This window comes from Aphelocoma coerulescens, chromosome 2 (genome assembly GCF_041296385.1).
Source record: "Aphelocoma coerulescens isolate FSJ_1873_10779 chromosome 2, UR_Acoe_1.0, whole genome shotgun sequence".
NCBI classification, from domain to species: domain Eukaryota; kingdom Metazoa; phylum Chordata; class Aves; order Passeriformes; family Corvidae; genus Aphelocoma; species Aphelocoma coerulescens.
In genome coordinates this window covers 726,341-740,914 of record NC_091015.1, presented here as the reverse complement: position 1 = coordinate 740,914, position 14,574 = coordinate 726,341, and the positions used below count along the sequence as shown (strand labels likewise).

The window sequence follows — 14,574 nt, the reverse complement described above, 5'->3', positions numbered from 1 at the left end:
CATCCCCGCCCGCGCCGCCCCGCCCGCACAGGCCGCGGCCCCGCACGGCCCTCCCCGCCTCACCCCGCTCTGCTCGGCGCCATCCCCCGCTCCTCCCCCTCCTCCCGCCGCCGTCTCGCCCCCGCGGCCCCCCCGGTTCTCCCCGGGGGTCGCGGCCCGACCCTCGCCCGCCCCGCACCGACCTCCGCACCGCGACTGCCGCCGCCGGGCCGCCTCTCGGGACTACAGCTCCCGGCAGGCCCCGCGAGCGCTTCCGGCGCGGCGCGCGCTTCACTTCCGGCCCTGCCCCGGAAGTGAGGCCGCCCGCGCGCTCCCTCCGGCCGGCGGCTCCACAGTGCGAAGCCGCGCGTGGGCGCGGGGCGGAGACTGTCCCCATGGCAACGGATGAGCCAATGGGCGGCGCTGGCTGCTCCCATAGCAACGGCAGAGCCAATAGGCGGCGTGGCCTGTGGGGGGCGCTGTAGTCTCGGCCCCGCCGTGGGACCCGGCCGGGCCCCGGTCCCGATCCCGATCCCGATCCCGATCCCGATCCCGATCCCGGTCCCGACTGGGGAGCTGCCCAAGGCAGCTGTGGCTGCCCCTGGATCCCTGGCAGTGCCCAAAGGCAGGCTGGACACTGGGGCTGGGAGCAGCCTGGGACAGTGGGAGGTGTCCCTGCCCATGGAATGGGGTTGGAATGGGATGGGCTTTTAAGGCCCTTCCAAGCCAAACCCTTCTGGAATTCTTGCCTGTATTCGCTGCCTTTTCAGAATGGCAGTTCTGAAATTCTGAAGTTCCGATTTCTGGATGTTTGGTGGGTTTAATATTTCCTGCGTCTCCAGGTGTTTCCTTTCCTGCAGGTGTTTATTTCTGCTTTGGAGTGTTCAGGGATGGGGGAACATTTACAAACTACGGGAATGCAAGGGGAGTTTTTATATCGGGAATTGTGATTTTAATGAAGGACTTTTTGACACTCTATTTGATAATGTTCGAACTGAAATATGTTGTATTTTTAAATTATATACATTTTTTGCTTGGGGTTTTTTTTTAATTTCTCTGTTATTTTCGATTCACAAATAAAGCATTAGTAGACACTCGAAACAAAGTTGGGTTTATGAAGGGAATTTGGGGGAAATTGCTTCATAATGACCCGTTCCGTGGGTCTAGATGTGGTTATGAAAAGGTAGAGGTACCCAGCAGTGAAGACTTAGTGCAGACACCTGTAGGTAATTATGTCAGCACCCAAATTACCCCCTAATTGGATCTCAGGGTCTCCACAGCAGCCTTGAGCTTCGGGGTCCGGAGCAGCCCGGGGCGCTCCCCGGCCGGTACCGGGGCACGGGCGGTGTGTTCGGGGTCCGGAGCAGCCCGGGGCGCTCCCCGGCCGGTACCGGGGCACGGGCGGTGTGTTCGGGGTCCGGAGCAGCCCGGGGCGCTCCCCGGCCGGTACCGGGGCACGGGCGGTGTGTTCGGGTCCGGAGCAGCCCGGGGCGCTCCCCGGCCGGTACCGGGGCACGGGCGGTGTGTTCGGGGTCCGGAGCAGCCCGGGCTCCCTCCGCGGGAGCGGCTCGGGCGGGGCCGCCCGGGGCGGGGGCGGGGCCGGTCGAGGGGCGGTGCTGCGCAGGAGCGGCGCGCGCGTTCCCGAGCGCGTTCCCGTTCGCCCTCCCGATCACATCCCCAAGCACGTTCACACTCCCGTTCGTGTTCCCGATCGCATCCCCAAGCACATTCCCGATCGTATCCCCGAGCACACTCCCGATCGCGTTCCCGTTCCCATCCCCGAACGCATTCCCGTTCACTTTCCCGATCGCGTTCCCGTTCCCATCCCCGAGCGCGTTCCCGTTCACACTCCCGGGCGCGTTCCCGTTCCCATCCCCGAGCGCATTCCCGTTCTCATCCCCGAGCGCATTCCCGTTCACTTTCCCGGGCGCGTTCCCGTTCCCACCGCGGGCGCGCTCCCGGGGTGGGCGGGGCGCGGGCCGGGGCGCGGCGCATGCGCGGCGCGGGGCGCGCGGGGACAATGGCGGCGGCGGCGCTGGCGGCGGGCGGAGGCCCCGGGAGCGGCCCCGCGGCGGTCCCGGCGGGCGGGCCCGGCCCCGCGCTGGCCGCGGCGCGCCGCAAGGACGGCGGCCCCACCGGCAAGTTCTGGGAGAGCCCCGACACCGTGTCCCAGCTCGACTCGGTCCGCGTGTGGCTGGGGAAGCACTACAAGAAGGTGCGGCCCGGCGAGGGCGGCGGGCGCCGGGCGGGCTGGCGGGGGATGGCCGGGGATGGGACGGGGGGCCCGAGGTCGCCGCCGCTCTTTGTGAACCGCGGCCTCGCCGCTGCGGCGGGCGCGGGGCCGGGTCGGGGGCAGCCCCGGGGACATTTCCGCTCCCTCGGCGCCGGCCGGTGCTCGGGGCCGTGTTTGGGGCAGCCCCGGTGGCCCCCGGGGACGTTCCCGCGGCCGCGGGGGCCCGGCCGGTGCCCGCTCGCCCCAGGCAGTGACTTTCCTGTGCGGGCAGGTCCCGGCCCGGCTGGGTTTCGCTTCAGCCGCGCCCCGGCGGTGTCGGGAGTGCTGGAAAAAGGGAGGAAAAATCCCTCAGAATCCCTTCGGTGCTTTTGGGGGCCGCGTCCGGCCGCGTTAAAGCCCCGCGTGTTGCTCCGGGTTCGCTCGGCGGCAGCGTCGCTGCTCGCTCTGGTGCCCTTGGGCTCCTCTTCCTCCTCGCACACTTCGCTCGGCTCGCTTGCTTCGCTTTAAGTGTTTTTTCCCGTGTGCTGGTTTTGTAACTTCATTTCAATACCTGAGCCGTGAAGAATCACCCGGTGTAGCTTTCCAGCGCTGTAGCGATCCTGGAAGAGCTTTAGTTGGATCGGAGCGGTGCCCAGGGGGTGCTGCGCAGCCCAAAGGTGCCTTAATCTCCTTATTTTCCCAATTCTGGGGCCATCCCGCCGGTCCGCGGCAGGTCCATCACCCATGGATGAGCTTGTCCCGTGCTGTTGGTTGGGTTCTTTGTGTGGTAAAGAATCTGAGAACGGGAATCTGAACTGGGAATCTGAGCTGGATCGGTGTGGGGTGAAACCAGCTCGGGCTCGGGTGTGTTTTTCCAGTCCTTCCAGCTCGTTCCAGGTCGGATCGGTGTGTGGGGCGCAGTTTAAAGCGGCAGCTCGAGCTCTTTGTGTTGATAGGGAAATGTAACAGAATATTTCTGCAGTTTGGCTTGTTCCGGTTGTGGTTCTGTGCTGTCCCACGCTTTGGAGGAGCTGTGGTTTTCCCTCTCACTGTCCTGCCTGAGCACCCCCAGGATCTGAGCAGATCCCTGGAGCAGCACCGCTGTTCTGAGGAGGGTGCGGGTGCCCTGCTGAGCACAGAAAGGTGTTTGCTGTGACTCCAAACCCCCCAGCCGGGCTGGCGCTCTCTGTGCTGGCTGGGCAGGTTGTGTGTGGTGCAGGAATGGGAGCCAAGGAAAAACCTCTCCATTCAAATTGGTGATAAAAATGAGATGTTTATTTCTCGTGGTTCTGGAAGGTAATTAGAGTTGGGCGAAGGAGACTTTACAGGGCGAGTGAATTTTGGAATGTTGCTGTGAAAATCCTTTTTAAAAATGGAAAATAATTTTGGTTTGGGGAAATAAGAAAGCTGATACGAGCGTTTAAAAATGGAGCCTTAACACTCCAGAGGGAAGGGTTGATTCCCTTTTGGATGTGCTGTAAATGGAGTCTGCTTCATCTTGTGCCTGCTTTCATCCTGCTGTAGGTGTGTGGCTCCTTCCCGAGAGGTACATGGTGATTTTAACTGGCTTTTGTCCAGTTTATACTCTTAAAAATAGATGTTTGTACATCTCAGTGGCGAAGCTGTCAGCAGCAGTTGGTGTGTCCAGCTCTGGGAGCTCCAGGGACACTGAGGGCCAGCTGGAGAGAATCCAAGAGCAGCAGCGAGCTCCATCAAGGATCCAGAGGTCCCGAGGGGCAGGGAGAGTTAGAGAACTGCAATTACAGAGCTTCTCATTTTGTCTCTAGCTTAGACAAGACTTTAATAGGGAAGAGTTTTCCGTGTCTCCAGAGTACAACAAATATTGGGGAGTTCTCTGTCTCCAGAGTACAATTAAGAAAGGAAGAGGTTTAAAGAGTAGTGTGGAAGATTCACACTGGACCTTGCAAAACTTATTGACGGGCACCAAACATAATGACAGAAAATGAAATTATTAATATTGCAATAAAATTATTTATTCCAGGCTCCCTCCCGCTCCCTGTTTGTGTGTGTGATGTCGGGAAGTCAGTTTGTGCTGTTTCTGTGCATCAATGCAGGAGGTGCCCAGCTCCTTCCCAGGCAGTATGGATGCAGTAGGGATGTTGCAGCCTTGCTTCCCTGGGAGCTGGGAATGGGTTCGTGCCATGGGTTTGGAGTCCTGGGGGATCTGACTGACTTTCATAGAACAATGTCACAGGATCCTGGAATGGTTTGGGTGGGAAGGGCCCTTAAAGCCCATCCAGTGCCACCCCTGCTATGGCAGGAACACCTCCCACTGTCCCAGGCTGCTCCAAGCCCCAATGTCCAGCCTGGCCTTGGGCACTGCCAGGGATCCAGGGGCAGCCACAGCTTCCCTGGGCACCCTGTGCCAGGGCCTGCCCACCCTCATACCCAGGAATTCCTTCCCAGTATCCCATCCATCCCTGCCCTCTGGCAGTGGGAAGCCATTCCCTGGGTCCTGTCCCTCCAGCCCTTGTTCAAAGTCATTTGGATAGACTGTAATGGACACCTTGATGTCACCATAGTTAATTAGAAATTTACGGTTCAGAAATAAATTGGGCAATTCTCTGTTTATTGTACTAATGCTTGTTTATCTCTAACATTGTGTATTGTTTAGATAGTTCCTTTCTCAATAAGCCACATCCCTCATATTAAAATGGGGTGTCCCAAAGCAGTTATTTCCTGTCTATAAAACCTCTTTCTAAGGTATTTTGGGAGGGTTTTTAGCAGCTGCCTGATGAAGGATGCAGCCCCTGACCTTGGCCTTACAGCTGTGCTCCCCGGGGACCCATCCCGGTGAGTTGTTCATATCCAGGTCAATATAGTGACTCCTGGGAGCTCTGGTGGCTCTGACAGCTCTGCCCCTCTGAGACAGAAGGCCGGAGAAGTTGATTTTTGGGAGGCAGGGCGGAGGGCATTGGGGTTTTTAACGAGCAAGTGGAATGTTGAGTTAGAGGGGCTCGGGGCACGGGCCGGACGTGGGCTCAGCACTCGGAGCTCTGGGGGCAGGGCAGAGCTGGGACCCCCCTTGCACTGTGGAGAGAGAGGGGTCTGTCCCCATCCCTGGAGCTGCTGCTGCTCCAGGGGGTTGGACCGATGCCCAGGGAGCGTCTGTAGGGCCGGAGCTGCGGGCAGAGCGGGGATCCGAATGTCCCTGCGCGGGGGCCGGGCTGGCGCTGGCAGCTGCTGGGAGCTGGGGACCCCCTGCCCGTCCCCGCAGCCAGGGCTGCCCTGGGAGCCGTCGGAGCTCGCCGCCGCCTGGCTCTGCTGTCCTTGGCAAGAGCCTCCTCGGTCACTGGCTCGGATTTAATCCAGGGAGGGTTCTCTTTCTGCGGCTCTTTTGTGTTCTCACCTTTGAAAAGAAACAAGGGTTGTAACCCAAATCAAAGCGTTTTAGTGTGGGTTTTCTTTTCGCTCTTATGTGGTGATCTGAGCTGAAATGCCCTTTGTTTTGGGGGAAGGTGTGTGCACCGGGGCCACAGAGCGCGATGTGGTTATTTGAGGTCAGTGCCCACATCAAAGGCGGGTGTGGATCTGTCCCCGTCGGTGACAAAGGCTTTCAGGGCAGCTGCAGTGCAGGTCTGGCTGCAGAATGATTCCCTCTGCTGATGCTCACACTGGTTTCTGACCACACGTTTTCTGCTTAAGTACATTGGGGGTGTTTTTGTGCTTCTAATGATTGTGGAAATGTTGGAAAACTCTTTGCTGTGTCAGTGGGGCTTTGGCATTTTAGCAAAATCCTCTTATGGAACAGGGCATCATTCTGTCCTCCGGAATTCACTGCTTAAAAACCTTTATTTCCTGCAGGATCATTTTGTGGAGACAAGGGGAAAACCTGGAGATCTGTTGGGACTTGATCCTTCTGTGGTCCCTCAATCCCACTGCGAATTGATCAGGAAATTGTCTGCTGTGTTTTAGTGCTTAAAGATCCATTTGTGCTGCTCTTTAGGAGGCAGAAATGATGGAGGGGAGTCTTGGGCTTCTTTTTGAAGGGTTTTCTCCCTTATTGTTCAGGGGAACCTCAGGCAAGGTAATGGGCTTCTCATTAAAAGGATGTGCAGGATGTGCAGAGGAAGATGAGAAGGTGTTGTCTTCCTTTATGGCTTCCAGCTGTCAGTGCCTCCTGCAAGAGGTGAAAATGGGAGCTGCAGGAAACGGAATGATTGCCTGAAAAAGTTCACATATCTAAGAATAGGCTTTGCAAGGTTTATTCTCATGTGATTTTCCTTTTTCTCCGAAGGAAAACATCTGAAAAAAAATAGAATAAGTCAGTACAAGGATGCCACCTCTTCTGGATTTGTTTTTTTGAAGGAGGTTCATAAAATCCCAGACTGATTTGGGGTGGAAGGGACCCTAAGGATCATCCAGTGCCACCCCCTGCCATGGGCAGGGACACCTCCCACTGTCCCAGGCTGCTCCAAGCCCCAATGTCCAGCCTGGCCTTGGGCACTGCCAGGGATCCAGGGGCAGCCACAGCTGCTCTGGGCACCCTGTGCCAGGGCCTGCCCACCCTCCCAGGGAACAATTCCTTCCCAATATCCTATCCATCGCTGCCCTCTGGCACTGGGAAGCTGTTCCCCCTTGTCCTGTCACTCCAGCCCCTTGTCCAAAGTCCTGTGCAGAGCCAGGAGTCAGACTCAGTGATCTTTGTGGATCCCTTCCAACTCAGGATATTCTGTGATTCTGATGTAATTAAAACATTAATTCCTGGGGGAGGGAAGAGGTCAAATTAAAATGCAGCTTTGAAATTGTAGCCTTCAGTTCTTTCCAGGCTCGTGTTTCTAGTTCAGGATTTATACACAGGACAGGACACTCAGGAGCCTCACAGGAATTTGTGTCCTTTGAGTTGGGAAGATTTAATTTCTCAGATATGTGTCTGCTCCTGAGAAAGTGCTGGGGGAACTCAGATCTTGGGGTTGTCAGGCACTGAAATTATAATTGTTTCCATTCACACAATGTCTTTATGGTGTCTTTGGCTTTGGAGCTGGTGCTTTGCAAGGCTCAGTTAGGTTTGACTGGCATTTGGCACCACAGCTTTAAAACTTCGAGGATTCTGGGTCTCAAAATCGGGTTTTTTTAAGGGGCTTTAGAAGAATCTGGTTTGAGCAAAGAGCAAAGGCTGAGAGTTACCAAGTGGAGAGACTGGGGTAGCTCAAATTGCTCCGTGTTCTACCTGGAAAAGTGGTGTTTGTTCTTCTCTTGGAAGTCTTCTGGCACAGCAAGGAGGTGACATTCAGTGAGTGAGTACTGGATATTAGGAGTGACAAAAACTCAGCACCATGGGAGGGGTTTAATATTCCATGCTGTGACTTTACATTCACATTTTATTCGAAGCAGAACCTTGGGAACTGCTCAGATTGTCCCAAAACGTCTCAAGCGCAGCTGTGTGGCTCAGCTTTTCCCTCTGTGCAGAACATCCTATTTATACCAAGGGGTGCTCTGAGGATTAATTAGGAGTTGATTACAGCAGGAGGCTGTGAAGTTACTGCAGAAAGCTCTGTGTGTGTGGGCAGCACGAGCCTGTTCCTTTCTTAGGAGCTGAGATCAGCTTGGAGCGGTTAATCCGTGTCTGTAACCCTGAGGAGCTGGGCATGAGCCTCGGGTGAGTGCCGGATTTTTAGCCTAAAGCTTGGAAAATGTTTGTGCTTGGTGCTTCTCCTGTGCAAACCCCTGCTCCACGCCTCCCCAGCCACACAGGGATCCCAAAATCCTAAAGCTCTGCTCTCCAAGTGCTGGAGGGAGCTGGGGTGTCACCAATCAGCCTTCACTCTGAGCTTCCCTCTCCTCAATGAATGTGTGCTTTGTCTCTTGCAGTACGTTCAAGCAGATGCTCCTACCAATAAAACACTGGCTGGGCTGGTGGTGCAGCTGCTGCAATTCCAGGAAGATGCCTTTGGAAAACATGTCACCAATCCTGCCTTCACAAAGCTTCCTGTGAGTATTGGGGTTCTCGCTCTGCTCTCACAGCTCCGTGTCCTGCTCTTGCTCCAGTGTAGGTGCTGCTGGAATGTGTCCAGGGCATCCCTGCTCCAGCCCAGGCTCTTCCTGATGCACCCTCTGGAACAGCATACTTCTCCTCAATGCAGATTTTCAATGTAATGCAGCTTATTCTCTGTATATTTGAAATTATTTCTGGAATGCTGTGGGAATATTTTAATTTTTTACTAAAATTCAATGTAATTCATCAGTTTTAAGTCAAATCTGGACTGGTGCAGCCTAAACTGAGTGAATAAAATGCACTTTCTGAGGCAAACAAGCTCCCACTGGGCGTTTTGGTTGATTAAAGTCCAAACTTGTAAAGCTGCCAAGGCTGAGAAATGACTTTGCCACGTTCTGCAGCAGTGCTCAGTTACCTGGTTGGTCTGGGATGGTCCTCCAGTCCCTCAGGATACAGGTAGCCAGAAACGACATTGTGAGGGCTGCTGCTTTCAAATTCCAGCCTGGAACCCTGCCCACCACCAAAGGATCTTGTCCCAGGGAGTGTGAGGTCCAAAGAGCTGGTGGAGGGCAGGGGATGCAGGACAGGGAAGGACAGAGGGATCTGGGAGGAGGGCAGGGATGGCAGCCAGGTGCCAAGGCCCAGCTGGGTGATTGAGGGAGGTCTGTGGGCCAGGACAACTGTCCTAAACCTGTCTGTAAGTGTGGTGTCAGCAGGGAGGGGTGTGCTCATCTGTGCCCCAGGATGTGTGCTGGCATTGGGGTCAGGCCTTTGGGGTTCTGGATAGGTGGGTGCACACAGCTGGAATCATTTACAGCCAGTTCCAATGCTGAAGCCAATTGAAACTGAAGTTGGCCCGACAACTGTTAGAGGAATTCCTGTGGCTGTGGGTCCATGTGACAGGACAGGGCCTTTCTTTGTTCTGTGCTGGGTTTCCCCAGGTGTTTTTCCCCTGTAACCTCTCCATGAGGGGTGGGATGTGCACACTCCTTCACTGGAAGGTTTTTTCAAACTCACAGGGTGAATACTGGAACAATTCCCAGATGAATTCTGAAAGGAATCCTTCCTGTGAGGGTGGGCAGGCCCTGGCACAGGGTGCCCAGAGCAGCTGTGGCTGCCCCTGGATCCCTGGCAGTGCCCAAGGCCAGGCTGGACATTGGGGCTTGGAGCAGCCTGGGATAGTGGGAGCTGTCCCTGCCCATGGCAGGGGGGCACTGGATGATCCTTAGGGTCCCTCCAACCCAAACAGTTTTGGGATTTTAAGAATCCCTTGGTGCTTTGGAGTGCACCCAGCAGCACCCCAAGGTGCCATTGAGATCTCACCACTTCTCCTGATACCTCAGTGGTAGTAGGAAGCTTTAGGGACAGAGGGAGCTTTGCAGGGCTTTATTTGGATGTGGCAGCACAAACCATAAACCTGCCCACATTCCACAAGTGCATAAACCATTGGAGTGCTCCTGAGCCTTAAATCAATTTGTGTTATCTTAAAAATGGGCAATAAACACTGCAGTGGCATCATAAAGATGTTGTTCCTGTGTTTGTTCTCTCTGCTTCAAAGGTCTAATCTGGTCAAATTTGCTCAGCTTAATTTACAGCACTTGGATCTCGGTTACTTCCAGCAGGAGACAACTCCTCAGCACATCTTCAGGAGTGCTGCTGTCTGGGGGTCTCTGCTCTGCTCCCAGCAGAAAGCCCCTGGTAACCAGAGCCTGGCCACTGAGCAGCTCCCCACGTTCTGCTCTGTGCCTTGTGCAAGTGTTTTATATTTACTGAGAAATACAAAATAATCCATGATCAAAGCAGGTCCTGCTGTTGCCTCTCCCTGGTCCTGCCCTTCTGCCTGTCTCCATTTCCAAGATGACTTTGACAGCAGCTGGCTTCTCCCAAGCACAACCTTCCTGACCAGAGAGGTCAGGAAAGCTGCAAATAAAATCCCAAACTAAAAAGTGCCAGGAAAAGTGAGCTTTCTGTGCAGGAAACAGGGTTTTTGTCAATAATCTTTCAGAGGAAGGACTTGGTGGGATTCCTGGAGCCTCCAGCCTCCTCGTGCTCCTGTTTGGAGTGCAGTTGTGGAATTCTTGCTTTGGGAATGGGTGACTCACGTGTGCTCTGGTGAAACTAAGAAGGAAGAAATGAGTTGGATTGAAATGAGGTGGATTTGGTGCTTTAGGGCAGATCTGCAGCTCCTGACAAACAGCTTTCCGTGGGGGAGGGATGTGAATATGGAATATCTGAACTCTGCTTCAGGTGCTCATTTCTGATGATCTGGTTTGATGTTCTCATACAGAAGAGCTGCCTCCCTGACAGCTATGATTTGAGGTTTAATTTACTATGAAATGGGTGTTCAAAGAGTACTTTGTATTTTTACAGCTCTACAAGGAATTATTTTCGAGGAAGGACTTGGAGCTTTCAGATACATCAAGTCCTTGCAAATACAAAGTATTCTGCTTAATCCAAATGCATTTAATCTTCAGGAAACATTCTGAAAGGAGAACCTCAAACTCCCAAAGTGCTTCATCTGAAAATTAACTTTTCATTTGATATGTTCTATGTCTAAAACTCAGCTAACAAGTACGTATTTGTTTAAAATAATTGCATAAAAGTCAGTGTCACTGTTTTTCCTTGTTCTTTTGGGTTCCAGGCAAAGTGCTTCATGGATTTCAAAGCTGGAGGTACATTATGTCACATTCTTGGTGCTGCTTACAAATATAAGAATGAACAGGGCTGGTAAGTTTTTATTTGTGGTTTATACACCTTTTGCATGAAACCAAGCACATGAATTGCTTATGCAAACTACCTAAAGTTTAATCCTTCCTGGAGAATCGGGCAGGCAAGGCAGTGGAGATGGGAAGAGGGAATTTTTTCCTGTTTTGCTGATGGTAGCTTTTTTAAGACACACCCCCACACTTCTAAATTTAAAGAGAAATTGGCCAAGTTTAAGGTTTTGGGCCTGTACTTGGAGTTAATTACAAGTGTGAGGCTCTTTTTTTATTTCCTTGCTGTCTGACTGAGAAAATGAACCAGGATCTGAGTCTCACTTCTGTGAGATGTAAATCTTTGTTTCTGTATTGATTATTCGGTTTAGTTACAATTGGGAAGCGCTGCAGATTCTAATAAGTGCTCAGAGTTCCATTGCTCCAAAAATGGGGAGTGTAAGCACTTAAAAACTGCCCCTGTAGCTGTTGACACTGGTATGAAAAATGTCCCTGTGACATCCCAGGAGTGGTTTAACCTGGGTGTTGTTAAGTTATAATCCTCTTCCCAAGGGAAAAGCAGCATAGGATCATAAAATCCTGGAATGGTTTGGGCTGGAAGGGCCCCTAAAGCCCATCCAGTGCCACCCCTGCCATGGCAGGGACACCTCCCACTATCCCAGGCTGCTCTGAGCCCTGTCCAATCTGGCCTTGAAATTAGGATTTTTGAGAGCGTTGGGCAAAAAAATGAGGATGAAAAGTCAATAAAGGTAAACAATAAAATTAAGCAGATTGTTCCTGTCCACAAACTTAAATAGTTTGGATGTGATGTTTCCAATCTGTAACTGCATTCCTGGAATTGACTGAGTTGTTTTTACACACAAGAGCCATTTAAAAGGCAGAATAAAGTTGTTTGAGAATGGATGGTTGTTTTTAGGAATTATTTATGCTCATATCTGCTCTATCTGAGGTGGATATATCAGGAATAAGCTGCTCTCAGGGATTTTCCTACTCCAGTCTTGCCAACACCTGGGACAGGCACCTGTTTGCAGTGTGGTTTATCAGGAGTGTCTTGCTACCTCTTGGCCTTAAGATACAGGAATGAAATGGTTCCAACTTGAGGAATATTTGAATATTTCAATGCCCCACATTTTTACCAAGCAAATCTCGTTTCCAGTCAGTTGCCCAGCTCAGCTGAGCTCTGGGGCTGCCTCCTCCCCTGTCCCTCCCTTGCTGCTGCCTCAGGGTTAGCGTGGTAGTGCCTGGTGTCTGTGCATGTGGGCCGTAGCGGGCAGTAATCCTGGAACTTAACTCTGAGGATCAGCCCTAGAGCCTGGAATGTGTCCTCACTGACTCAACCAAATAATCCGTGGTGTTTGCCTGAACTGTGATTGATTTGATTTTTGAATGGTCTGCATTGTCGCTCCTGCTTAACCTGTTTGTGACTGATCTGTCTTATAGGAGAAGTCCCTTTCCTCGCCACAATAGGTATGTCTGAGAGCTGGACATACCTGTCCCTCACTGCAGCCCAAGCCAACGTGGCACAGGGAGTCTCTTAAGCTGAGGACAGGAAGAATTAGTGCCATTTTATCCAAATGGGCAGCTAAAAAAGTGCTGATGATTAATGTATCAATGTCCTTCTCTGGGTTTCTGAAGCAGGCAGGGATCTGGGGTCATGCAGCATTCCGTGGATGCACAGTGCAGGTTTTGAGCAAAACATGTAAAAATTTTGGTCATGCCCTGAGTGTCTTTGTCTCACAGGTACCAAGAGTTCTGTAGGTGTTTATTTGGCATTTATCTCCCACTGAGCCATTCTGGGTGTTTCAGATACAGACCATGGCTGAGTACTGGAGAAGGGGCTTGATCTTGACTCTAAAATCCTCTGTTTTATAGGTGCAAAATACTTTATTAACAGGGACCTGACAGCCTTGATGTCTGGCCCTGCTTCTGCAGGTCAGGGTGAACTTTTCAAAGCACCCAGCAGAGTCATAAATTCCTCTTTAAAAGGCTGATTCCAATAAATATGCCAGGATCTTATGTTTGATTTGTTTGCCATGTCCTCAGTTTGAAGGGCAGAGTCCCTAATGTCCTTTAGGACAGGAACCATCCCCCCTGACAGAGGATGTTTGTAGAGCTGCCCAGCACCTCAGAGTGTTCCCACAGAACCACCTGCCTGGGCAGCTCCCTCCTGAAAATCCCAGGAGCCTCCCATGGAGAAGAACGTGGTGCTGCCAGCTGGGGTGTCATGTTTGATTTAGTGGGGTCACATACTGGTGTGGTCACAGGGCTTGGGGCTAAAAGTCTTGGGGCTACTCTTTGCTTTCCTTTACCTTCTCTGAACATTTATGGACTGGGAAAGGGGGTTTGTTGCTGGAAAAAGGTCTGTGTTTATAGGAAACTGTCCTTGGCTGTGGAATAACTGGTTTGAGCTGGGCAGTGGTTGCAGCCCATCAGTCCCTCGTGGGGAGGCTTTCCCGCTGCACTGGGTGTGCAGGACTTTGGATTTCACACCCTGCCACCACCTCACACCCCAGGGAGCCTTTCCAGACTCCAGCAGCAGCGTGTCCCCAAACCTGGGAGGTGCAGGCTGCACCAGGTCACGTTCTACATCTGAGAGGCACAGCCTGAGAGTTAAACACCTCCTGGGGCTTTGGGACAGGCTGGGTCAGGCGGGCTCAGCCCCATCCCCAGCAGTCCCTGGTGGTGCTGTGGAAGTGCTGGTGCTGGACATGGTGAGGGGCTGCTTTGGGGCTGGGGTTGTCCCTGCTCAGGTTCTGGGGGTCACCACTCAAATCCCTCATTTGGGTTGGCCCATCCGTGAGTTCCAAAACGTGTGCAGGGGTCAGGTGGGTACAGCAGAGGGGATCTGGGGGCTCTTGTGCTGCTTCCCAGGAGGAATTCTCAGGTTTTGTGTCCTTCCCCCATTTCTGATGGACAAATCTCCATTGATATTGCAATAATTGTAGTGATTTGCCCATGAAATACCAAACTTCAAAGCACCAGGGTCCAGTAAAGGCGGTGATAAAATGCTGACCGGGATTATTCGCTGCCTGTGTTCTGGGGGGGGTGGTTTGTTCTCACACCAGGCAGAGGAATTGCTGGTTTTCCTGGATTCCCAGGACTGGAGGATGGGTGCAGCTAGAAGTAAGAGAACCGTGAGAGCTCTTTCATGAATTTTCTCATCTGGCTGTTGAAATCCATCGTGGTTGTGTGTTCAATTACCCCCTGTGACTGTGGTGGAATGCACGACCCTGCTGCAGGGTTTGGTGGACACTGTCAACCTTCCTTTTCCTCCCTGAACATATCACAAATCAGCTGCATTTGTTGATTTGGTTCATTGTGGTTTTCTTGCTCGTGAGGGTGCCAAGTGCAGCAGGAATAGTTGTGCCTGTGCTCCAAGTGTCCTTACGCCGCTGCCATGATCCAGTGTTTGTGTGGAACGGGGAAGGTTCTGGACTGCTGGCAGGGAGGGACTTGGAGTTAATACTTCTGAATCATTTCCCTCAACAGGAGGAGGTTTGACCTGCAGAATCCCTCCCGGATGGATCGGAACGTGGAGATGTTCATGAACATTGAGAAAACACTGGTGCAGGCAAGGAGCTCCCCCAACACCACTGCTCGGGGCAGGGATCCTCCCCACGCCCTGGGGACTCAGGGAAGGGCTTCATCCTGCCCTTCTGCAGGAATATGGGGCTCTCCCTTCCCTCTCCCACCCCAGTTAGTCACAATTCCAC

At 52.9% G+C, this 14,574-nt stretch overlaps 2 protein-coding genes across 2 annotated transcripts in view; one reads left to right on the top strand and one right to left on the bottom strand.

Annotated features, from left to right (window-relative positions):
• The window catches only part of DHX30 (DExH-box helicase 30), a 29,975-nt gene extending 29,745 nt beyond the window's left edge, over positions 1–230 (bottom strand). The window contains exon 1 of the mRNA XM_069006134.1: positions 183–230. The gene's annotated coding sequence lies outside the window, so the exon portion shown is untranslated. The remainder of the gene's footprint in view (positions 1–182) is intronic.
• Positions 231–1,984: 1,754 nt separating this feature from the next.
• SMARCC1 (SWI/SNF related BAF chromatin remodeling complex subunit C1) overlaps positions 1,985–14,574 on the top strand; it is a 65,736-nt gene continuing 53,146 nt past the window's right edge. The window contains exons 1-4 of the mRNA XM_069006138.1: positions 1,985–2,194; positions 8,024–8,143; positions 10,789–10,874; positions 14,351–14,432. Of these exons, the coding sequence (XP_068862239.1) occupies positions 2,000–2,194; positions 8,024–8,143; positions 10,789–10,874; positions 14,351–14,432 (483 nt within the window). The 5' untranslated portion in view covers positions 1,985–1,999. The remainder of the gene's footprint in view (positions 2,195–8,023; positions 8,144–10,788; positions 10,875–14,350; positions 14,433–14,574) is intronic.